The sequence below is a fragment of the Physella acuta genome, unplaced genomic scaffold (genome assembly GCF_028476545.2).
Source record: "Physella acuta isolate Inbredline_101_S28 unplaced genomic scaffold, ASM2847654v3 ptg001183l, whole genome shotgun sequence".
Classification (NCBI taxonomy): domain Eukaryota; kingdom Metazoa; phylum Mollusca; class Gastropoda; family Physidae; genus Physella; species Physella acuta.
Window position 1 is genome coordinate 122190 of NW_026732700.1, and position 25311 is coordinate 147500.

Consider the following 25311-nt stretch of genomic DNA (forward strand, 5'->3'; position numbering starts at 1 on the left):
AGACGCTCTGAACGACACCAACGCTATATAAGCGCGAATGGTGATGGAGAGACGGTTTTGGTAGCATTACTTCTACTGGTGCTAGTTAACAGCCTTTGTTTTATTTTTATTTTGTTTTTATCATTTGAACATATTACACCCTTGGTAAAATATTGAATACTTTATTAATTGATAAATCTTACATTGAATTGTGTTAATAGCGAGATAATATTAGTAAATGTATAGCAATCTTTAATTACTTTAAAAAAAATCAATTCAACATCAATGATAAAGTCTATGTCGCATTACATTGTTATCAGTTCTTGGCACGCGTCGCAAGTTTGAAACAAATCAAGTCGGTAGAAGATGCTGTAATAACGTTGTTCGACCCATAAGACAACAGTCAAGAGAAAAGAACAGATTAAATAAAAGTTCGTAAGAAAACAAAACGTGCGCGCATTTAAATGGTGCACGCCGCACCAATGCGCACCGGTGCGGGCCGTCTGGAATAAAGCCAGACTTCCGTATTCTGAAATATCCACTTTGTTTACATCCAGTGGGAAGGAAACATCACACTCGCCACTACACTACTATGGACAGGGATTAAGCAATAAAGGACAGATAGAAACATCAGGAAGAAAATCCCTGGGCATTAACCTTAGATTAGAGCCTTAGGTTATGTTGAAAGATAATTGATTACGGATAACATTAGGATTGAAAAAAATGGTCAGCATTGTAAGTTTCTTTGTGTGTGTGTGTCACGAATAGCATGTAGATCTAGATCTATCATCAGGGCCGGCGCTACAGGTAAGGCAAACTAGGCGGCCGCATAGGGCGCTGTCCGTAGGGGGGCGCCAAAATGGGTTGGAAAAACAAAACGTTTGAGGGGGGGGGGGGGGAAATCGAAAGTTTGAGGAGGGGGAGTGCAAATCGAAAGTTTGTTCCCGCCACCGGGAAGGGTCGCTACGCCTCTGATAATACGGGGGCACGAAATAAATTGCGAGGGGGGGCGGCGCTTTTAATAAGTTTTGCCTAGGGCGCTAAATAACCTGGTGACGGCACTGTCTATCATCGATACCGATAAGAGCTGACTCAAGTATACATCGTTTATTTTATAACCGTTGCCCTATTATGAACACCTCGGTTAAAGTTCCAATTTTTTGTATGAGAACATTGAATAATGTTTTATAGACTTAAAGAAGTATGGTCGAGGGACGGGGAACTTACTGTCTCGTTCATTGGCTGATAAAAATATGAACTTCGTCATTGTCAGCGCAGGCTGCCTTATATAGTCAGTTATTGTTTTAGAATATTCCTGACAGTTCCATCTTTCGCGTAACAGAGGTTAGTTATAAGAGAGGCGATAGGACGCGTTATTCTATATTGATGCTAGTATCATTAACATAGCCAAGCACAACCCAACCCTAAACCCAACCCTAGACCTAACCCCAACCATAGCCCTCACCCCAAACTAATCCTAGCCCTGAAACTGAAATGCTGGTAAAATATCCCACATACAATGTTGAGGCTGAAATCAAGTAAACTGACCAACTCTACTCCACCTGCAATGTGGACCGTGGTGTCTAAGAAGGGTAGACCCTTACATTGTTTACTGCGGGCTTAGGGTATATGAGATGCATGGCTAACTTTCTCTAGGTATAATCTAAGATTATACGAGACTTCGTGGCTAATTTAATCTAGGCTTAATCCAAGATAATCGGCCGCATGTCTAATTTAATCCGCACTTAACCAAAGTCTTTAAACAACGCACTAGAAAATGTCTGATGCGAAACAACTTGCATTGCAAAAGTTTGTCAAGACAGATCTAGAAACATAAACAAACAAATAATAAGTCCATAGGTACACGCATCAAACCGGCTGATTTAGCCGATTATCTAAGTATTTAATTCATCGTAAGTTGAATTAACGTTATTCCCCTGCTATAAATTCACGCCGCTAAACTCTGGTTGACCTGTATGTTTATCTCCCCAGAGACTTGTATGTTTATCTCCCCAGAGACTTGTATGTTTATCTCCCCAGAGACTTGTATGTTTATCTCCCCAGAGACTTGTATGTTTATCTCCCCAGAGACTTGTATGTTTATCTCCCCAGAGACTTGTATGTTTATCTCCCTAGAGACTTGTATGTTTATCTCCCCAGAGACTTGTATGTTTATCTCCCCAGAGACTAGATGAAGAAATCTGACCTTGACATCAGCCACCATCTGCACCATGCGAGCGAGTGCTCCCCACTCTAGGCTGACGTCTGCCTGTAGCTATGACTCCAGCTCTGGCGCGTCCTCCTCCTCTTCTGACGAGAGCTCTGCCCGCTGCCGGAAGTGTTCCTGGAACTCCAGCCGCGTCATGACGTGCCCATCTCGCCACGTACCCCACTGCAGGCTCGTCCCTGGAACCAAACGTCACCAGGTCTCTGACCACACCCCAGGGGAATCAGCGTCCGGCTTCCAGCACCATGAACACAACTGCCGGTCTGATGTTTGCCGGTCTGAAGTTTGCCGGTCTGATGTTTTCCGGTCTGATGTTTGCCGGTCTGATGTTTGCCGGTCTGATGTTTGCCGGTCTGATGTTTGCCGGTCTGATGTTTGCCGGTCTGATGTTTGCCGGTCTGATGTTTGCCGGTCTGATGTTTGCCGGTCTGATGTTGGCCGGTCTGATGTTTGCCGGTCTGATGTTTGCCGGTCTGAAGTTTGCCGGTCTGATGTTTGCAGGTCTGATGTTTGCCGGTCTGATGTTTGCCGGTCTGATGTTTGCCGGTCTGATGTTTGCGGAAAGTGTTCACTGAAGCGATGTTACAGCCCTGAAGAGATTAGCGACGGCTGTTTAGATTTGAAATCAGATCACGATCATAGTAAATACGTCGAAAACAGGCAACTGGAAAATCACCAATGTACTGCAGAGAAAAGTTCAACACGTCAAACACACAAACAGTGTTCCGGTCAGGAAGATCTTTTACATAAAGAACAACACCAGATGTGTTATAAGGTTGAGATCTGCGGAAACAATGTGAATGTACGTGAATCTCCATATAACAGTGACGATTGTGTAAGAAATAAAAAACAAAATGAATTTCATTCTGATGCAGACCATTGTGCGAAACCTAGGCAGACGAATCCATTTCTTGATAGCTGTTCAGAAAATACTTGGTGTGGAAGCAAACCCAGCCGGATTAACCAATCAAAGAACGCCGACAACAGCGAGAAGAAAGAATCAGAAGTAGATAAGAAAGTTCCGTCCCGTTCGTCCACGGATAGCAGTTGTCTAGAAGACCACCTCCCAAAGTCTTTCTGCGTCAAGCCTGAAACCATAGAAGACAAAACCGCGATGCTAGACAAGTCTGCTTTAATATCGAGATTCCCAGAGCCTAGCTACAGCAGCTGTCTACCCAATTTAAGCCTGTCGCTCGAAAGATATTCTTACGCGCCGATCTGCGTGTCAGGCTCCAAATGGAACCTCCCGTACATCTGCCGTCCGGTCTGCGGGAGCCTGCTCCGGTTGTCGTCACGAACCCAGTCGTCTTGTTCCAGATTCCAGAGTTTTCCCAGACGTCGTCCATCCTGCGGTCATTCCTTCTGCCAACCCGGGGCCTGCTGTCTCAAGTACTCGCTGACCAACCCGGTGTGCCATACTTATGTCCGCTACACCAGCTGCTTCGACCCCTGCCGCAGTACCTGTGTGGGCCACGACCCGTTGTGTGGCACATCATGGACAAGCTGCAGCTCTACCGGCTCAGACCCTAAACCTTACACACGCCCCAGTTACAACTTCCCGAAATACGGGACATCAAGTTTTAAAACGCTTAAGGAAGAACCAGAAAAACACGACCCGGAAAACTCATTTCACACACCTCCAAAGGGAAAAACCAACCCAAAGAGCACACCTCAGAACAGCTACAACAGCCTGAGACCCCCGTCCCCACCACTACCAACGTCGAAGCTCTCCACACCCAAGCACTCTATCGAGTTCAGACCTCCGTCTCCCCCAATACCAAGGTCAAAGGCCGCCACGCCCAGGCACTCTATCGAGTTCAGAATCCCAGAGGATGAAGAACACAACAAGGTCAGCATCCCGTCCCCCAACTACCCCACCTACCAACACGTCGTGGTGAAAACTGTGGAGACCTACACCCAGTCGACCCTCACAGCTCCCATCATGGTGGACAAGTTCACCCAGGTCGACGTCCAGGTCTCCAACCAATCCACCGGAACTGACGTCACCGACACGTCATCCAAGTACACCAACACGGAGCCCAAAGAACTCGCGGACAAGTCGACCGAGTTCTATACCACAGAAACGAGCACCAAAAACTTCTTCCCGACCTGCTTCATCCCCAGCCTGACCCTACCCTGCTGTCTTGGCACGTGTGACACCCGCAAGCGACTCTGCTTCACCCCCTTCGAGAAGTTCAGAAACCCCTTCCAACGTACACCGTCCTACCGACAAACAGTTCGCTGTCTGGACATTTATCGCAGCGTGCTGGGCGAAAACACCGAGACAGATGTCCTCAGTTTGAGCAACAATCCCGCCCGCCCAAAAAATAAATGCTCGCCGCTGAAAAATCGCGACTGGTGCTACGTGTATAGGTAGTGGCGAACATTGAGAGCTCTTGCGTGGAAGTGTTTGCAGGAAGATCTTGCAGTGTTACTGGTCTTGATCATCCAATCAGAACTAAGGTGTGTTCGCCAGCCAATCAGAGCTCAGATGTGTGACTTAGCTGGCCAATCGTCAGAGTGAATGTATTTTAAACATGTAACAACTAACCAATAAAATAATCTAAGATTTGTTCGATTTAAATTTGTATTTGAATCGGCTGACTAATTTAGAGAACATTTTTTATAAAAATGTAAACGTCCGTTTGGGTATATGCCTAATTACATAGGGCACACATTTCGACAACATAAATATTAAATCACTTTTATTTCACTGATTTACAGACGCTTATTTATTCATTACCTATTTTTAAATAGAATCTTGGTGGACTCATAGCTAAGATAATCTCCATGCTCGGCATAGGACAGGTCACTGTGCTACTAGTGTTGCCTTTTGTTTTCAAATTGGGGTTTTCTGACTAAGAAAGGCGTAAATCCTCGATTTGTCGAAATTTATTTTTTGATTTTACGCACCATTGCAATATTTCGTCCTCCGTATACGAAAACTTTTGGGGGGGGGGGGGGGGAATTAAGCCTCAGCAGACATGTAATTTACAGCGTCAGTTGACCTTGCCTGTACTAAGAGAAAGTAAAACAACAGACTAGAAATCACAACAAAAATGCTGGCATTTGAAAGACGAAGTCTGCCCATAAGTGGCCTCAATTTTATTTATTCCATCTATAATATTTGAATTTTTAAAGGGTTCGATCATTGCATTTTATTTTTTTAAATAGACAATCTATTTACTTTGTCATTTAAATTTATAAATTTTGATTTTTAAAGTAAAAGTAAATTTCAAAAACATCAAAATTAAAATTTAAAAAGCGAGGCAATTGTTTGAAATGTAAATCAAATCATTATATAAAGTGAAGCAATACAAAAATTAAAATACAAACCGACAAAACGAGACATCGTAGCTACCACCAAAATAAAAAACAAATTAGAAAAAAACAACATAAACAAGCACCAGAATCCAACAAAAATACAAAAAACAATAAAATGAAATGAAAACAAAAAAATTATGACAAAAAGGACACCAGTTTTTAAAAAATTCGAATAAAACGAAAACTGGTTAATATGGCGTGGTATGTTGAGCAACAATATCACCATCCTAACCAATGGAACTCTCAGTGTAAATAAATAATAATAATAATACAGTTTTTAATTAAGCGCTAATTAATTAGCTCCGGCCCCAGTTGACGGTGGCGCCCCTCCAGCCGACCTTCTCCTGATGTAGTCTGTTATCTGTCTCCAACCAATCGTGGAGGGGGTGGAAGTATTCTAAGATGGCGTCGGCTGTCACCTGACTGTTTCCGGTCAGGTAGGAGAGCTGCTCCTGCCATGGTATGCTGGAACCGAGGCTAAGCATGTGCCTGGGGATGGACCACAATGAACCATGACGTTAGGCCTAATTAAGATATGACTGATAATGATCAATAAGGTAGGGCTCGTAAAAATAAATGTCTCGTTAAGTTGATGCGTCATTTAATTTAGTGTGGTTTTTTTTTATTGATGTGGTTATTTTAAGGCTTATACACCATTAGTATTTGAATTTGGCGCAGCGCTATTTGTGGTACATAAAGGTGATTTGCATTACATTAATTTTTATTTCAAAAGTTAGAATTTAAAACAAAAATGTTTACGTCAGTGGACAACAGAAGCGTCATAAAAAGAAATTAGAACCTAGTTTTAGAAGGATAAATAATGTTTTCTAAGTTTTATCGAGTACCAAAGGGACTGAACTCACTTGAGTTTTTTCCCAGCATCCTTAGAGCCGTAGAAGTCACATTGGTGGAGCTCTCCCACGTGACCACTGACCTCACACAGTGCCTGGTACATTTGGAACTGCTGGATGTAGCTGATGAAGTAACTGGGGAGATATGGGGAGGTTTAGTCGGGGAAGTTCAGTTGGGGAGATATGGGGATGTTTTTTGGAGAGATATGTGGAGGTTTAGTTGGGGAGATATGGGGAGGTTTAGTTTGGGGAGGTTTAGTTGGGGAGATATGGGGAGGTTTATTTGGGGAGATATGGGGAGTTTTTGGGGGAAATATGGGAAGATTTAGTTGGGGAGATATGGGGAGGTTTAGTGGGGAGATTTAGTGGGGAGATATGAGGAGGTTTAGTTGGGGAGATATGGGGATGTTTATTTGGAGAGATATGGGGAGGTTTAGTTGGTGAGATATGGGGAGGTTTAGTTCGGGAGGTTTAGTTGGGGAGATATGGGGATGTTTATTTGGAGAGATATGGGGAGGTTTAGTTGGGAGAAGTGGGGAGGTTTAGTTTGGGAGGTATAGTTGGGGAGATATGTGGAGGTTTAGTTTGGGGAGATATGGGGAGGTTTAGTGGGGAGGTTTAGTGGGGATATATGAGAAGGTTTAGTGGGGAGAAGTGGGGAGGATTAGTTGGGGAGATATGGGGATGTATAGATGGGAGGTATTGGAAGGTATAGTAGGAAGTTATGGTAAGGTTTAGTGGGGAGGTTCAGTGGGGAGATATTGGGAGGTTTAGTTGGGAAGATATGGGGAGGTTTAGTGGAAAGGTATGGGGAGGTTTAGTTAGGGAGATATGGGAAGTTTAGTGGGGAAGTTTGGTGCTGAGATATGGGGAGATTTAGTGGATAAATATGGGGAGGTTTAGTGGGGAGGTTTGGTATGGGAGATATGGGGAGGTTTAGTTGGACAGATATGGGGAGGTTTAGTGGGGAGCTTTAGTGGGGAGGTTTAGTGGGGAGCTTTAGTGAGGAGGTTTAGTGGGGAGAAAGAGGGAGATGTAATGGGGAGATTTAAAACTACAATCGACCTGATTTTGGAACTGTCACTCACCTAATGTAGGCGGAGTTACTGCACACGTGATATTTGGCCCCGGGATCGAAATAGTCTTCTGATCTTTCAACCGGTGACGTCACACCTTGGTACTTCAGCCTGGAGGTAAAATGGGTGACATTTAATCAGAGGCGTAGCGACCCTTCCCGGCGCCCGGGGACAAACTTTCAATTTGCACCCCACCCCCATCAAAATTTTGATGTGCACCCCCCCCCCCCCCCTCAAACTTTCAAATTTGCACCCCCCCTCAAACTTTCAATTTGTTTTTCCAACCCATTTTCACGCCCCCTAAGGTCGGCGCCCTGGGACATATGTCCCCCCCCCCCCCCCCCGCCTCCCCCCCCCCCCCCCTCGCTACGTCTTTGCATTTAATGACGCGATAATGCTCTAGATACCTTGTTTAGTTTAACTTCTAATTTAACGTAATACCTTTAATGAACATACATTGTAAGTCATTTAGGACATGTCAGAAATTAGAGCGTAATTCTGGTTACTTAGTTAGGGTTATGGTTTGAGTTAGATTAAAATTTAACATAGTTGACAGTTTGTGGCTGATTCAAACGCGACCATCTAGCTAATGACAAGAGTCAGCGGTGAATAATTGCTCTAGAGGCAAAAAATCAATAGTGTTCAATAATATTTGATCAGCTTTTACTGCGTGGAATAATTTACATGTTAACAATGGCGTATGAAATTGCGTATCAGTTTACATAGACTAACTTAAACAGGTGGTTACGTTAAAGGCAGTGGCGTAGCGAGGTCGGGTGTCACCCGGTGCGGCTCTTAATGGTGTCACCCCCCAGAGGCGTAGCGACCCTTCCCGGGGACAAACTTTCAAGTTTTCGATTTGCACCCCCCTCCCCCCCCCCGTCAAACTTTCGATTTGCACCCCCCCCCCCCCACTCAAGTTTTCGATTTGCACCCCCTCCCCCTCAAACTTTCGATTTGCACCCCCCCCTCAAGTTTTTCTCTATATATTTTGCTATTTTTTGCCTTGGTGTCACCCCCTAAATGGTGTAACCCAGTGCGGTCCGCACCCCCCCCCCCCTCGCTACGCCCCTGGTTAAAGGTACTGACTACAACATGACTAAGTACGCCTTCTGGACGACAGTTAACTGGGCAGATGAAGTAGAGTTCACCTGTTTTTGAGACCAAGGGATATGTAGGCAAATGCAAATTAGTTTCCCTACGGTTAACCATGGAAAACATGGAAAAGAACGGTTGAAGAAAAGGCGAAAACAGCTGGGCTCACATGGGCACAGATTAAGGGAGCAGCCCAAAACCGAGTCCGCTGGAAATGTGTAGTTGCAGCCCTTTGCTTCCCAGGGGCCACAAAGGAATGATGAAGATGATGACGGTTAATAAGGATGGACTCAGGGATGTTCAAGATAAGCAAGTACGAGAACCGAACTCGAAATGTTCGAGTTAGCAGACGAGCGCTCTACTTCTTGACCATGCCGAGGGAGTCATCAACGAGTGCAACCCTTTGTGTTGTTATCCAGGCTGTTTTATACAAGGAATGTGGCTAAGGATTGTGGGATTGGAGGATTGTGGGACTGTGGGATTGTGGGACTGTGGGATTGTGGGACTGTGGGACTGTGGGATTGTGGGATTGTGGGACTGTGGGACTGTGGGATCGTGGGATTGTGGGATTGTGGGACTGTGGGATTGTGGGACAGTGGGACTGTGGGATTGTGGGACTGTGGTATTGTGGGACTGTGGGATTGTGGGATTGTGGGATTGCGTGACTGTGGGATTGTGGGATTGTGGGATTGTGGGTTCGAATTGTATTCAACATTGGGCTGACATTGCTTCATCTTCTTTCCCCGTTGGTGCCCAAGACACATGGGACAGATGAAGTAGAGTTAATCTATTTCAATGACCTCGGCATACAGAGGGATAGTGTGGTCAGCACTATGCCCAGCCGCCTTTGTTTCTCTAATGCTTCTCTTATGTACCCATCAGAGCTAGATGGACACAGGGACGTTCTACTGATTTAAACCCGGATTCGAACTCAACTTTCAGGTTAGCAGTCTAGCTCTATAGCTATTTGCCACGCCCCCCCCCCCAGCAAAAAAAAATATTATCGTAAGAAATGTAATTATAACTTACCCAAAATCATATTTTAAGGAACCCGAATCGATATTCTCGTCGATTAGTTTTATAGGGTTAATGTTTTAGTATTAGTTTTTTTTTATTTGGTATTTAAAAACAAAAGTGAATATTATTTTATTTTGTTTTAAAACTATTTGCTTATGGCATTTTGTACCTATTTTTGTTAATATATCCACAATAAACCCAAATCATATTTCCGAAAAAGTTCATTATTTTACACTTGTTTAAAATTCATAATTTCAGTCCCTAAATTAATAACCGGCAACCGGTTCATTTGGCACAGGTGAGCGTCCGGTCCCGGCCGGCTATTGTATGCTCTCGGCGCGCGTGTCAGCTTTATTTGTCTGTATGATGGACGGTCTCCAATTTACTCCCCGGGACGCGGACGGCCGTGGGGTGAATCGATAGATTGTATTTGGTTAACGCTCGCGCCCACGGGTGTAGGCTTGTGCACGTTCGGTAATGCTGTGGGTGAGTGGTCGGGTAGAGAGTGCTCACCTGTACTCGTTTGTAGCTAGTGGTAGGGGTGGGGTAGCTAGAGTGGGTGTAGAGGGGGAAAGCTGTACCAACTCTAATCGGTGCTATTGTGTATTTATTTTCATACATATTTCGCATTATATATATATATATATATATATATATATATATATATATATATATATATATATATATATATATATATATATATATATATATATATATATATATATATATATATATATATATATATATATATAAAATTTACACGTGCTTATTATTTTACTCTCTAATACTTTTTGTTTCAGGAGAAGAAAATGAATAAGGCGAAGATTAATCCCGTTCTGTATCCATTACATCTTAAAGTTATCATCAACTATAATCGTTCACTGTTTTACATCATCAAGAGCAGTTTGATATAATTAAAGTTGCACAAGATTTTAATTTAAAAAATTAAAATCAACAACCCTGTCTGTTGTGCTAAAAACTTATTTAACAAAATAAATACAATTTGATTACATCGAAGCCTTACCTCATTTCCCACCATTTTTTGTTGAATTCATAAGGAGTTATGTCCCCTCTCAAAACAGCCCACCGCCATTTGTCAACGAGAAGGCCGAATGGTATGAACGCCAGTTTTTCCAGGGCCATACTTAATAGGTTGTTTATTGTTGATCCTGTATAGAGGAATATAAAAGTTGGGGCTTAATTAAAGACGAAACATAATGGCACTTACCCCTGAGGTCTTTATTAAAATAAAGGACGGAAGAGACAAAAGTTACAATTTACAAAATTTCCAAGTTTTTAAAGAGCCACTAACATTTATATTTCAATATTTTGTTATTCGATTAGAATTAGTTTAATAAATGTAATGTTTTATTACAGCTAAGTTGATGAAATTTCATATAGATCGTAGATCCGTATCAACTTTTGAGCGATTTCCGATAACCGTAAGTGGAACTTTTTCTACTTTGAATTTTTTAAAAGCCTATAACTTGAGTACTATTTCAGATAGATAAATGAAATTTCAAATGTAAGTAAAAGTTCTAATTCTCTGCCTTCTATTAAATTCTGAATAATTTCCATTGACCGGAAGTAGTAATTTACGCTATTTCCGATTTCTCAAAAAAAAAACGGATGTGAATTTATAAAGTACTAATAATATCCCGCACTATTATGCACATTTTATTTGGCGTTCACTTGGTGTGCAATTCTTTTTTTTTACAAGATTCTATTCTATTATAAAAAGTTTAAGTGATTAAAAATGGATTTAAAATATTGTCTATGTCCCGAGTTGCCATACCCCGTAGTGTTATATTAGAATATTCGAGAAAGTTTAGGGGAGATCACTGCCGGTTTATTTTGTCTTCAAATAGAGATGGTATTTAGCGCTCACTGTATTCTGTGCTGTGTTTTGTCTTCAAATAGAGAAATAAAATTGTATTCAGCGCTCACTGTATTCTGTGCTGTGTTTTGTCTTCAAATAGAGAAATAAAATTGTATTTAGCGCTCACTGTATTCTGTGCTGTGTTTTGTCTTCAAATAGAGAAATAAAATTGTATTTAGCGCTCACTGTATTCCGTGCTGTGTTTTGTCTTCAAATAGAGAAATAAAATTGTATTTAGCGCTCACTGTATTCCGTGCTGTGTTTTGTCTTCAAATAGAGAAATAAAATTGTATTTAGCGCTCACTGTATTCCGTGCTGTGTTTTGTCTTCAAATAGAGAAATAAAATTGTATTTAGCGCTCACTGTATTCCGTGCTGTGTTTTGTCTTCAAATAGAGAAATAAAATTATATTTAGCGCTCACTGTATTCCGTGCTGTGTTTTGTCAGCTTCCTCCGCCGTAATCTCCCGGCGCGGGTGGGTTTGTCGTCGACAATCTCCTCGTCATCCTCTAGCAGACCCAGCCCCTTGAGATGGCTGCTGGACAGCACGGATAGCTGGATCGTGTCCCCCACCGCTTCGTGGAAGGCCGCGTTGGCCCCTTCCCTGAAGATGGACGGCTGGTCAGCGTAGGCCATGAAGTACTCGATGTGACCCATCTCGTGGTGGACTGTCCGGAAGGTGTCAAAGGTCACCTGCGAGCACATTTTAATTCTGGAGAGGAGACGTTGATACGTAAATGTTAAGGTTTTTCATAGCAAATTGTATACAAGAGGGACAAAATACAAGAAAATACAAAAAGTGTTCTGATTTATGTTAAGCCTATATAAGAACCAAGACTGTTTTATGAGTCGAGGTTTAGCTCATGACAGCCACTCCAAATAAGTTGAGTTAGCTTCTCAGACTTGAGTCTATTAGACATCTATTTACATTCAGATTTGATTAGTTTATAACTCACGTTAGGGAATGAGAAGATGGCTGGTAATAAAACTGAATACACTGTCTATTTAAATGCCGAGGTCAGAGTAACCACAACCATCCAACCATCAACACATAACCACTAACAACCAACCAATAACAGCCGATCACTAACCACTAACAACAGCCAGCAAATATCAAATCAGCAAGAAACAACTCCCAACAGCTAACCAACGACTAACCACAAACAACCAACCACCCAACACCAACCAACAACCAACCACCCACCAACCACCAACAACCACCACCAACCAACCTCCAACCACCCACAACCACTCACCCACAACCAACCACCAACCCCCCAACCACCAACCACCAACAGCCAACCACCAACAGCCAACCACCCATCAACCACCAACAACCAACCCCCAAAAACCACCCACCAACAACCAACCACCAACAGCCAACCACCAACAACCAACCACCAACAACCAACCCCCAAAAACCACCCACCAACAACCAACCACCCACGACCACTCACCCACAACCAACAGCCAACCACCAACATCCTACAACCAACAGCCAACCACCAACAGAGTACCAAACTGACCTAAAATCCCCCGGGTAAAACATATCAAAAGCAGACGCATGACAGACGACTTCTCTGTCCTTGGGTCTCTTGAACATGGACTTCTCCCAGAAGGTCCTTGTCATGGGAGACAGCCCCATGGATGTGTAGAAGCCGTCGGCTAACCGGAAGATGCCCTGGACGTCGACCTTGGCCTTGAGCCTGGCCTCGACCTTGCTCTGCTGGTCCTGTTCGGGGTAGGGGCTGACGATCTCCATAATGTTCGTCCAGTGTTGGGCCCACATGTTGCCTGAAACCGGAAGTGAAAGTAGATTAAACCGGAAGTCGGAGTAAACTGTAACCGAAAATGAAAGTAAACTGTAACCGGAAGTGGGAGTAAAACTGACACCGGAAATAAAGGTAAACAATAACGGGAAGTGAAAGTAAACTGTAACCGAAAAAGAAAGTAAACTGAAACCGAAAATGAAAGTAGACGGCAAACGGAAGTGAAAGTAAACTGCAACTCAAAGTAAAAGTATAAACTGTAACTAAAAGTGAAAGTATAAAGAAACCGGAAGTGAGATTAAATCGACACTGAAAGTAACCGGAATCGGAAGTTAAGTAACACTTTTAGACTCTACTAGGGAATGTATGAATTAATTAATATATCAGCCAATGTTACCCAGAAGATGTGCAGGGATGGTGCCGTCGTAACCAACGACGTCACTTCCGTAATATTCCCTCAACTTCCGCCTGACGTATGCGTGAAGCTGCAGATAGAGTGGTTTGATGTCTTGCCACAGTCTGTGTATCATAGAGTCCAGCTCTGGTGTTTCAAAAAATAAAGATTTCTTCCAATATTCGCTGTAATCCTGAAAACCTGAAAATAGAAAGAATAAAGATTTCTTCCAATATTCGCTGTAATCTTGAAAGGCAGAAAAAGTAAAGATTTCTTCCTATACTGGCTGTAATCATGGAAGCCTGAAACTTTTTTTTTTAAGAACGATTTCGAACGATAGTCCTGGAAGACTAAAAAAAAAAAAGATTTTGAACAATCCACGCTGTTTTTTTTTTTTTTTTGAACAACCCACGCTGTTATCCTAAAATCCTAACAACATATAATCTTCCTAATACTGAGATATTTTTTGACGACCATATTATTATTTCTTGTACGCGGACGGGCAAAGGCGCAGATATTATGAATATTGACTATAAAGCAAAAGTAAAAATTGAAATAAAATAAATACGCAGGTATCTTTAATTATGTCTAAAATTATATATTATACAAGACTGCAATCCAATAACGTTAATTTATTTATTACTTTTAGTAATGGTAATCATCGACTTGAAACGACAATGTAGCTAAAGATACATAGATGGAGTAGTTGTTTCCCTTGTGACGTTAACGTTATCACATAGGTTGTGTCCCTTTCGTCCCTTTCCCACATCTCAATTATCTTTAATATCTCTAGTAAAGGTACGTTACACTCCATAGCTGCTTACGTCTCGCCTAATTACCGTTGACGTCACACATGATTGCTATTTACGTAAATTTAATTCATGATGAGAAAAACAATCAATAGCTTTTAGGGGTTCTTTCTCACCTATTGTTTTTTTTTCGCCGTTAAGACTGCACTTGTATTGAAGTTGCTGTCAAATATGTTAATGAGTTGCGTCACAAGGCGGGGGTGCGGACCGAACCAGGAGACATCAGCCCTAGTGACGCCCCTGATAGTTTTTTGTTCACTAAGAACTTTTTTCTAACGTAGAACATTTGGAATGTAAAATTATGTTCTCTATTTTTGTCACCCGCTCGTAATACTAAAAGATATGGAGATTGCAACCAAGACTTGTTATTTCAAAGATTTGTTATTTTAGAGACCTAATAAAACATACGAGCTGAAGTAGTTTTTTAACTTAAAGACCGGTTAACCGAATACGATTTTTAACGATAATGTAACTAACGGACAAGTGTGGACATACAATACCTCCAACGCACCGCTCCCCCCCCCCCCCCCATCAACACACACGTAAACACTAATTCCCTTTTTGTAAGGATTATTGAAAGCAAAACGCATTATATATTAGACAGTCGTCTCAGTAATAATAAAAAAAACTAGCAGAGTGGTACCAGTGTCCATTTTGTCATGACGTCACTCACCGTTCTCAACGGCTGCCTGATTCAGAAGGTCAACGAACTCCGTAAAATGAGGCTTGATCAAGGGACCCACGCTGTTCCGCCAACTGACCCAGGCGTCCTTCAGCACGTTGGGGTCACGTGACTTGGCGATGATGTTGATGAGGTCAGGCTCCAGAGCCAGGCAGGAGCCGTTGCTCAGACACGCGTGGGTGGAGCCGTAGATTCCTTCCATGGTGGACACCAGGAAGTCTTGGCGTCTGATAGTCAAAAAAATAAATCAGGTTTAATTTTTCAAATTTATTATTTCGCTTTATTTTTTTGCGTTAAATTGTGTAATTATATTCACTTCCGTTCACATAATATATACATTTTTTTTTACATTTAGGTGACGGCGTGGTCGAGTCGGTAAAGCTCATGGCTGCTAAACCGGAAAGTCTCGAGTTCGAAACCTCGTCAGATGAGGCTCGGTATCTGGGGACAGCCACTCTTCTAGGAGAGACAACTCCAAAATGAAACAACTTCTCCCTTGTTGTTCATTTTTGGTTGGACAAAGGCTATGGCAGCAAATCCAAAAAGAAAAGCGGGCTGAAATCGGAGTCAATGGCCTCAATGGCGCATACCAGGACACGTATACTTAACGAGCCGACCCGCGGCATAACATACGCCGCTATTTAGTTGGTTTTCTACTTTTCAGTTATTCATTATTTGTGAATTCGACACTACCAACGCTGCCACTGAAAATATTTCTTTAAAACACTATAAGTAGCTCGTTAAGGACGATAACCCCCCCCCCCCTCCTTCCCCCCCCTCCGTTAAAGTAAACTCCACTTAGTTACCCCCCCCCCCTACGTTTAAAATCGTTTCAAACTAAATTATCTGCCCCTAATAGTCGTCACTAAACCCAGCTGTGATTGTAAACATTTAGAGTGAACACAGCTAACTAAGACCATGTAGGGGTGGGGGTGGTAGGGAGCGCGTTTACAGCTTGTTTTCTAGCGTCTCCCAGAAGAGAATTATATACATAGATTGTGTTGGAGGCGTGGTCGAGTTGGTAAAAGCTCAAGGTTGTTAAATTCGAAAAAAAAGTCTCGAGATAAGGCACGATCCATTCCAACACTAAAAATTAAGAACGAAGAAGAAGAAGATTTAACTTTTAAAGCAGTGGCTCTTAACCTTTTTGGAGGTACCGAACCTCACCACTTTCTGTCTAGTTAGTTTGCACGGACGGCTTGTGTTATCTTTAACTATTTTGTTTAACGAACAATGTTAGTGAAGTACACGGGACAGGAGAGATTCCTCAGAACTTAGTTCTGTGATGTCGTCATATTAGCATGGCTAAACTTGGTGAAGTTTTCGCGTAAATAAAACTATAGTAAGTGTCTTCTCCACATAGCTATAACTAAAGTATGTGACGTTTTCACACAACACATATAGTATGCGACGATTTCATTTAGGGATTTGAGTAGTTACTAAATCAGAGGGCATTTTTGTACACATCCTCGTTGTTTTTTTTAGCATCGTCCTTTATTATCAAAATATCCCAGATAAGTTGCAATTTAGTTTTCAATTTCCAAAAATGAATCCCAATTTTCTGTCGAAATATTATTTCTCAAAAGCCGACAGTTTGGATGTCCGACGCAGAAGGCGAGTTTTACATTTGTGGATTTTGGGTTTTGTTATTGTCGCTTTAAACAGCAGACAAGACAGATCTGTGATTTCTGCATTCTGAGCACGTGACCGGAGCAGCCAATCAGAATCTGGTTTTGTGGACGACAGACTTGATTGAACGAATCGACGAGAGCGGAATAGCAAACGGTAGAGCTCCTTGTTTTCAGGTTTGTAGTTGGGATACAACGGTTCTATCTATCTGGTTTAGGATTAGGATTAAGTTTTCTGTTTGTTTTGGGCTTTTGGGTTTCGGTTACGTTTGATTTAAAATTCTGTTTAGGTTATGTTTTTATTTAGGACTGGGATTAAATTATTTATATTTCCTGTTTCTTATTTGGAAATGTAATTTATAATATAAAATTTAAGACCACGTGTTCTAATTTCTAATTTACTAATATAACAATTCCAGTAGCGTAGCGAGGTCGTGTGTCACCCGGTGCGGCACTTAATGGTGTCACTCCCAGAGGCGTAGCGACCCTTCCCGGGGAAAAGCTTTCAAATTTTTTATTTGTACCCCCCCTCAAACTTTTGATTTGCACCCCCACCCCCTCAAACTTTCGATTTGCACCCCCCCCCCCCCTCAAATTTTCGATTTGCACTCCCCCCCCCCCCTCCTCAAGTTTTTCTCTATATATTTTGCTATTTTTTGCCTTGGTGTCACCACCCTAAATGGTGTCACCCGGTGCGGTCCGCACCCCCCCCCCCTCGCACCGCCTCTGAAAAATTCTGATCTTCTCATCCAACTAATCTATCTTTCAATCAACAGAAATTTCAAACTTATATGGAACTCTGGAGGCCAAGGTGGAATATGGACTAATCTTCAAGAAACACATTTAAATACAATCGCTGGGGAATCAGTTATCTCAAACAACGCCTACTCACATAATACTCACTCTTATAGACTAATCTTAAAATTCATGCCAATCTGCTGAAGTTTACCCCCAAACAAACTAAGTATACATTCTATTCATGCATACATTACTCACTATCAGAGGCTAATCAAGAAAACCCACTCACTCTGATATGGAACTATCATCAGATTCTGCTGACAGTGTAAACTTTGAAAGCTGCCTTCTCAAATCTTCAGGCAAGGCTCTTAGATTAAATTTCTTGGCACTTCGGACTTTCCCCCTCCTCCATTCATCAAACTGACCGGACACCTCCATTTTCTGCAACATAAAACATCACAACAAAATAAAATTGTGTGTTGTTTTAGTAACCCCATTTTCTGCAACACAAAACATCACAACAAAATAAAATTGTGTGTTGTTTTAGTACCCCCATTTTCTGCAACATAAAACATCACAACAAAATAAAATGGTGTTTTGTTTTAGTAACCCCATTTTCTGCAACACAAAACATCACAACAAAATAAAATGGTGTTTTGTTTTTGTACTCTATCTTTTGTTATATATGTGGTGAACGTTATTTTTTAATTCTGGTGGATTTAGTAAAAAATTAGATTTTGAAAAACGGACAGTGTATGACCCTGTGGTGGACTTAGTGACCTCGTTAGGAAAGTGAAGACTACACGACATGTGCCAGTGGTGTAATATGGACAACAGAGGAAAAATTTGGACAACTTTGGACAACACAGGGCGACTTTAGACAACAGGACAACACCGGATCAATTTGGATAACGGACAACTTTGGATTACACAAAGCAACATAGGACAACTTTGGACAACACAGGGTAAGTTTGGACAACACAGGGCAACTTTGGACAACACAATACACACTCCATGCTGATCGAAGAACTTCCCAGTGACAATTTACATTAATGTAGCCTTCAGAAATGCGTAAATTCTCAAAAGTAGTACGAAATGATGCTAAGTACTCATATCTGCTAGGTTGACTCAGCGACATCTTCACAATCGTCAGTCATCTCTATCAAGGGTTGTCAGGTACCAATAGGTTACCATTCAGCTACTCATCAGATAACACCCAAGTAACCATTACAGACAGTTAACCATCATATAAAATAATATGTCCACAGGTAACCATCATATAACATAAGGTAACCATCATGTGTCCCCAGGTAACCATTATATAACGTAAGGTAACCATAAGGTTTCTCCAGGTAACCATCATATAACATAAGGTAACCATTAGGTGTCCCCAGGTAACCATCATATAACATAAGGTAACCATAAGGTGTCCACAGGTAACCATCATATAACATAAGGTAACCATAAGGTGTCCACAGGTAACCATCATATAACATAAGGTAACCATAAGGTGTCCACAGGTAACAATCAAGTCCCCACCACAGCCAGGTAGTCTAGAGATTAGCCCACAAAGGTGAGCCTGACCGACCAGGTACCCATAAGGTGTCCCCAGCACAGCCTAGAGATTAGCCCACAAAGGTGAGCGAGACCGACCAGGTACCTGTTTCATGTTGTGGTCTGTGATGTTGGTCTTGTAGTTCCAGTCAGCGAGCGCGGAACTCTGTCTCCAGTGGCGCTGCTCATTGTTGACAACTTGCAGGAAGTCTGAAGCGTAGGCAACGTGTGAGTAGATGTCATCACCAGATCTGATGGAATGTGGGTCTGAGGGTGTAGAGGGGGGAGACGGTGTTAAACTTTGAACTGTTAGACAGGGGACAAGGTGATGTTAGACATGGGGACAATGGGATGTTAGACATGGGGACAATGTGATGTTAGACATGGGGACAATGTGATGTTAGACATGGGGACAAGATGATGTTAGACATGGGGACAAGATGATGTTAGACATGGGGACAATGTGATGTTAGACATGGGGACAAGATGATGTTAGACATGGGGACAATGTGATGTTAGACATGGGGACAAGATGATGTTAGTCTTCTTCTTCTTCTTCGTTCTTAATTATTAGTGTTGAAGGGGATCGAGATTTATCTGCCAGTGGGTTTGAACTCGAGACTTTGTTCGAATTTATCAACCATGAGCTTTTTGCCGACTCGACCACGCCTCCAACACAATTAAGCGTTACGTGTCAACTGGTTATGCGCCATTGAGGCCATTGACTCCGATTTCAGCCTGCTTTTCTTTTTGGATTTGCTTCCATAGCCTTTGTCCAACCAAGAACAAACTACAAGGCAGCAGTTGTTTTAATTTTGGAGTTGTCTCTCCTAGAAGAGTGGCTGTCCCCAGCTAACGAGCCTCATCTGCCCGAGGGTTCGAACTCGAGACTTTTCGGTTTAGCAACCATGAGCTTTACCGACTCGACCACGCCGACCCCTTATGATGTTAGTCATGGGGACAATGTGATGTTAGACATGGGGACAAGATGATGTTAGTCATGGGGACAATGTGATGTTAGACATGGGGACAAAGGGATGTTAGGGGGACAATGTGATGTTAGACATGGGGACAATGTGATGTTAGACATGGGGACAAGATGATGTTAGACATGGGGACAATGTGATGTTAGACATGGGGACAATGGGATGTTAGACATGGGGACAATGTGATGTTAGACATGGGGACAATGGGATGTTAGACATGGGGACAATGTGATGTTAGACATGGGGACAAGATGATGTTAGACATGGCGACAAGGTGATGTTAGACATGGGGATAAGGTGATGTTAGAGATGGGGACAAAGGGATGTTAGGGGGACAATGTGATGTTAGACATGGGGACAATGTGATGTTAGACATGGGGACAAAGGGATGTTAGGGGGACAATGTGATGTTAGACATGGGGACAATGTGATGTTAGACATGGGGACAAGGTGATGTTAGACATGGGGACAATGTGATGTTAGACATGGGGACAATGTGATGTTAGACATGGGGACAATGTGATGTTAGACATGGGGACAAGATGATGTTAGACATGGGGACAAGATGATGTTAGACAGGGGACAATGTGATGTTAGACAGGGGACAATGTGATGTTAGACATGGTAACAATGGGATGTTAGACATGTGGACAAAATTGTTAATTTCTGTTTGAAATTCAAACGCTTTTCGACATATTTTTTTATCCATTCCTATACTCCTGGTGGTAGATCTGTCTCAAAACCACCGAACCCTCCCCCCTTTCATCTTAGGAGTGTAACATCGTTTATAAACGATGCCCTGGGTTAAGGGTTAGGGTAAAGAGATTTGTGATGACGCAAGTTTACGTCATTTATAACTAGGTCAAGCTGGACCTTTAGGCTAACTCACCCCCTCCCCCGTCTCCGTCCCGTGTCCCCCCCCCCCCCTGTCCTGCCCCGCCTACCTCACATATATCTTATACATATGCATTTGTTTAGAATAAATACTTGTCGTTTCATTTTTCTAAAACCCTTTTTTATCTATCACGATTCACTGACGACTCTATAAAAGACGAAGCTCGATGTAATTTACTATACAAGCTCTGACATCCAGCGATTTTTATATTTATTTATTGGTTGGTGGTGACGTTCATTTGTCATCCCGCTACAGGAGGTTGTCTGATATCCATGTCACAGGTTGTCCTACAACCCGCCCACGGGTTGCCACCCACGCTCAAAGCACGTCTATTTTAACCGCCCATAAACCCCACACACTCACGCTCAAAGCACGTCTATTTTAACCGCCCATCAAACCCACACACCCATACTCAAAGCACGTCTATTTTTACGCCCATCAAACCCACAAACCCACACTCAAAGCACGTCTATTTTTACGCCCATCAAACCCACAAACCCACACTCAAAGCACGTCTATTTTTACGCCCATCAAACCCACACACCCACACTCAAAGCACGTCTATTTTTACGCCCATCAAACCCACACACCCACACTCAAAGCACGTCTATTTTTACGCCCATCAAACCCACACACCCACACTCAAAGCACGTCTATTTTTACGCCCATCAAACCCACACACCCACACTCAAAGCACGTCTATTTTTACGCCCATCAAACCCACACACCCATGCTCAAAGCACGTCACGTCTATTTTAACCGCCCATCAGACCCACACTCAAAGCACGTCTATTTTAACCGCCCATCAAACACACACACACACACCCTCAAAGCACGTCTATTTTAACCGCCCATCAAACACACACACACACACCCTCAAAGCACGTCTATTTTAACCGCCCATCAAACACACACACACACACATGCTCAAAGCACGTCACGTCTATTTTAACCGCCCATCAAACCCACACACACACACACCCTCAAAGCACGCCTATTTTAACCGCCCATCAGACCCACACTCAAAGCACGTCTATTTTAACCGCCCATCAAACACACACACACACACCCTCAAAGCACGTCTATTTTAACCGCCCATCAAACACACACACACACCCTCAAAGCACGTCTATTTTAACCGCCCATCAAACACACACACACACACACCCTCAAAGCACGTCTATTTTAACCGCCCATCAAACACACACACACACACCCTCAAAGCACGTCTATTTTAACCGCCCATCAAACCCACACACCCACACACCCACCCTCAAAGCACGTCTATTTTAACCGCCCATCAAACTCACCCACCCACCCTCAAAGCACGTCTATTTTAACCGCCCATCAAACCCACACACCCACACACCCACCCACCCTCAAAGCACGTCTATTTCAACCGCCCATCAAACCCACACACCCACACACCCACACACCCACCCTCAAAGCACGTCTATTTTAACCGCCCATCAAACCTACACCCACACACACACCCTCAAAGTACGTCTATTTTAACCGCCCATCAAACCCACACACCCACACACACACCCACACACCCTAAAAGCACGTCTATTTTAACCGCCCATCAAACTCACACACCCACACTCAAAGCACGTCTATTTTAACCGCCCATCAAACCCACACACCCACCCTCAAAGCACGTCTATTTTAACCGCCCATCAGACTCACCCTCAAAGCACGTCTATTTTAACCGCCCATCAAACCCACCCTCAAAGCACGTCTATTTTTACCGCCCGTCAAACCCACACACCCACGCTACGTCAAATTTTTATCGGATGTTAAGAAAAAAAATTCTAGGAAATTTTTATCGAAGAAGATACACACGTGTATAATAAACGGACAATTTCAACCCATAAAAAACAATGGCTATTGTTTTCTTGTAACGTTTTATTGATTAAGATACATGTTTCAGTAGCGACGCGCTTTTCGGTCGGAAAATATCTCTACAATTCTGGATTTATAAAAACTCGGATAGAGCTATATAACTTTATATTATATCGAGATATTTGTTCCGTGGATTTCAATGTTTATATATTATGTTAAGGACTTGAAGTAGGATAAGGGTTTTGGGTCAGGTTCAAAGCTATGGTTAGGGGACGAAGTGGCCTAGCATAGAACGCTACACTGCTAACCCGAAAGTCTCGAGTTCGAATCCGGGTTTAAGTCAGTAGACCGTCCCTGTCCATCTATCTCTGAAGGGTAACCAATTCGCGTTAGAGAAAGTTAAGGCGGCTGGGCATAGTGTTGACCCCACTATCACTTCATATGTCGAGGTCAAGAAACATGAACTCTGACGAAGAGTTAAAAGGTTGCTTGAGTTAGCAAATCCGTGAAAAAAAAAGAAAAAAATCGGTTCGCCTTCCAGCTATTTTAATGATTACAAAATATTTAAACGTTTTGTTTCAAATTTTTGTTTATGATTAATGTAAGAGTGCCTTATATAAATTTAAACAAGCACTTTTTACTATAGCTAATTAGTCAATACATTATTAACCAATAAACCAATATAGAAATAATTGAAGAATTGAATTCATTTAAACCATTCTGTAATTAAATAATTACTTACAATACTAACAACATACATTAATTATCTAATGACAATAATTTAAAAATGCATGATAGTAATGATTAATTTAAATGCATAATGCTTTAAAATAAAAATTAATCACAACTAATAATTAAATTAAATACTACTATTGAGCGTGTTAATTATGTAAGCCTATTCCCAAAAATTACTTTAATTACTTACAAAAACAATTAATTATCTAATTACCATAATTATTTAAAAATTCGTGTGAGCAATTAGTTATTTTAAAAATAATACTTAAAAATAAGCTACTAATTATTAATAATTTAATTGAATACTACTATTTATTCAATTAATTCTGTATTCCTAAAGACTACTCTAATTACTTTAATTATAAAAGGAATCACTTACTACTAATGAAGAGTTCCGGTGATTCGTCAAGCAAAAATTCCACATCAGGTTCCTGGCATAGTGACGTCACTACCAGCAGGAGAGACGAGATAAAGATTTTCATTGGCTACCTGCTCCGGACGGGTGGAAGACGATTGGCTGTCTGGACACGCTTAGGAGGGCATCGACCTCTGCCCTCTGACCTCACTGTGTCGTGTGCCCCACTCTGCCTTATGCCTCGCGCCGTGTGATGTCAGTGGTGATGTCACACAGTGTTCCTCTTTTTCCTGATCTGAAACATATAATGGTAGCATTGTTAGAGTTCATAAGGGGAGATTATCAATTACGATAAATAGAGTTGTCTTACAATCTTTTAGTTTTTGTATACAATTCAAACAAAAATAAAATTTGTGTGTGGTTTTGTAATGGACACCATAAAGAAGAATCTCAAAAGCCCATTAAAATTTAAAAAAAAATGTGTGTGGTGTTATTAAAAAGATTGTGATTTTGACTTATTTTGAGGTTTTGTCGGTCTTCACGAAAGATTGGATGCATTTTGTATTTTCTGTATTTTCAGTAACTTTAACAAAAAAAAAAAAAGCCGAAGCAATTTAAAAAAAAAAATTATCACTGGAAAAGTTAGTAGACAAGGCATAACTAGGTCATGTAGTTAAAAAAAAGTATAAATATGTTTAAAAATTTTTATCACAAGGTTTTGAAAACAAATTACGACACAGTGGAGCTTTCAGAATGTTGATCGTAGAGTTTCTGTCCAGCCAATCAATGTTTGATTTACGAAAGTGAAACTCCAGGTTATAATTTAGGCGTGATGGAAATAATAGAAATGTAGCCTTAAACGCCAAAAATTAAATTTTTAGACTTCACTGCATTTGCAACTTTTATGACAAAACTTCTTAATATATATATATATATATATATATATATATATATATATATATATATATATATATATAATATATATATATATATATATATATATATATATATATATATATATATATATATATATATATATATATATATATATATATATATATATATATATATATATATAGTTTGTTCTTCTTTTACAGGCGCTTGGAAGTCTAAATTGAGAAAAACACAATTTTTATCTATGTCAACAATAACATGGCTGGTAAGTAGGTCACCAACCAGTTCTACGGCTCAATAAAACCTGCATGAGCCATAGATTTGGTTGGTGACCTACTTACCAGCCCTATAATGGAGGCATTTACAACAGGTAATTGCTTCACGCTGTAACACAACACGACACATACTAACGCGATACGTTGAAACAGAATATTTTATTGTGTTTGATTGTTTCACATGTACTTGGTACGACAACTGAAAGTTTGTCATCAGGTACGAAATGTGAGATGTAGATCACGAACGTGCTTGTCAAATGTAAGATGTAGATCACGAACGTGCTTGTAGTGAGAATCCCTTGTG

At 41.5% G+C, this 25311-nt stretch overlaps 2 protein-coding genes across 5 annotated transcripts in view; one reads left to right on the top strand and one right to left on the bottom strand.

The window, feature by feature from the left end:
* Window positions 1-536: 536 nt before the first annotated feature.
* On the top strand, window positions 537-4778 carry LOC131956886 (uncharacterized). Its single transcript, XM_059321505.1, has 2 exons — window positions 537-714; window positions 2164-4778. The coding sequence occupies exon 2, from the start codon at window positions 2211-2213 to the stop codon at window positions 4581-4583; it is 2373 nt and encodes a 790-aa protein (XP_059177488.1). The 5' UTR covers window positions 537-714; window positions 2164-2210; the 3' UTR covers window positions 4584-4778.
* Window positions 4779-5298: 520 nt separating this feature from the next.
* The window catches only part of LOC131956887 (angiotensin-converting enzyme), a 111617-nt gene continuing 91604 nt past the window's right edge, over window positions 5299-25311 (bottom strand). For all 4 annotated transcript variants that reach the window (XM_059321506.1, XM_059321509.1, XM_059321510.1 and 1 more), the window contains exons 2-12: window positions 23863-24133; window positions 19129-19289; window positions 17758-17909; window positions 15094-15329; window positions 13615-13812; window positions 12975-13242; window positions 11871-12160; window positions 10594-10738; window positions 7470-7568; window positions 6394-6516; window positions 5299-6019 (exon numbers count right to left, since the gene is read on the bottom strand). In XM_059321506.1, coding sequence (XP_059177489.1) covers window positions 5827-6019; window positions 6394-6516; window positions 7470-7568; window positions 10594-10738; window positions 11871-12160; window positions 12975-13242; window positions 13615-13812; window positions 15094-15329; window positions 17758-17909; window positions 19129-19289; window positions 23863-23965 — 1968 coding nt within the window. In that variant the 5' untranslated portion in view covers window positions 23966-24133 and the 3' untranslated portion in view covers window positions 5299-5826. The remainder of the gene's footprint in view (window positions 6020-6393; window positions 6517-7469; window positions 7569-10593; window positions 10739-11870; window positions 12161-12974; window positions 13243-13614; window positions 13813-15093; window positions 15330-17757; window positions 17910-19128; window positions 19290-23862; window positions 24134-25311) is intronic.

Coding starts and splice junctions, on each gene's coding strand:
- LOC131956886 (XM_059321505.1), top strand. CDS start 2,211: ATGCGAGCGAGTGCTCCCCACTCTAGGCTGACGTCTGCCTGTAGCTAT.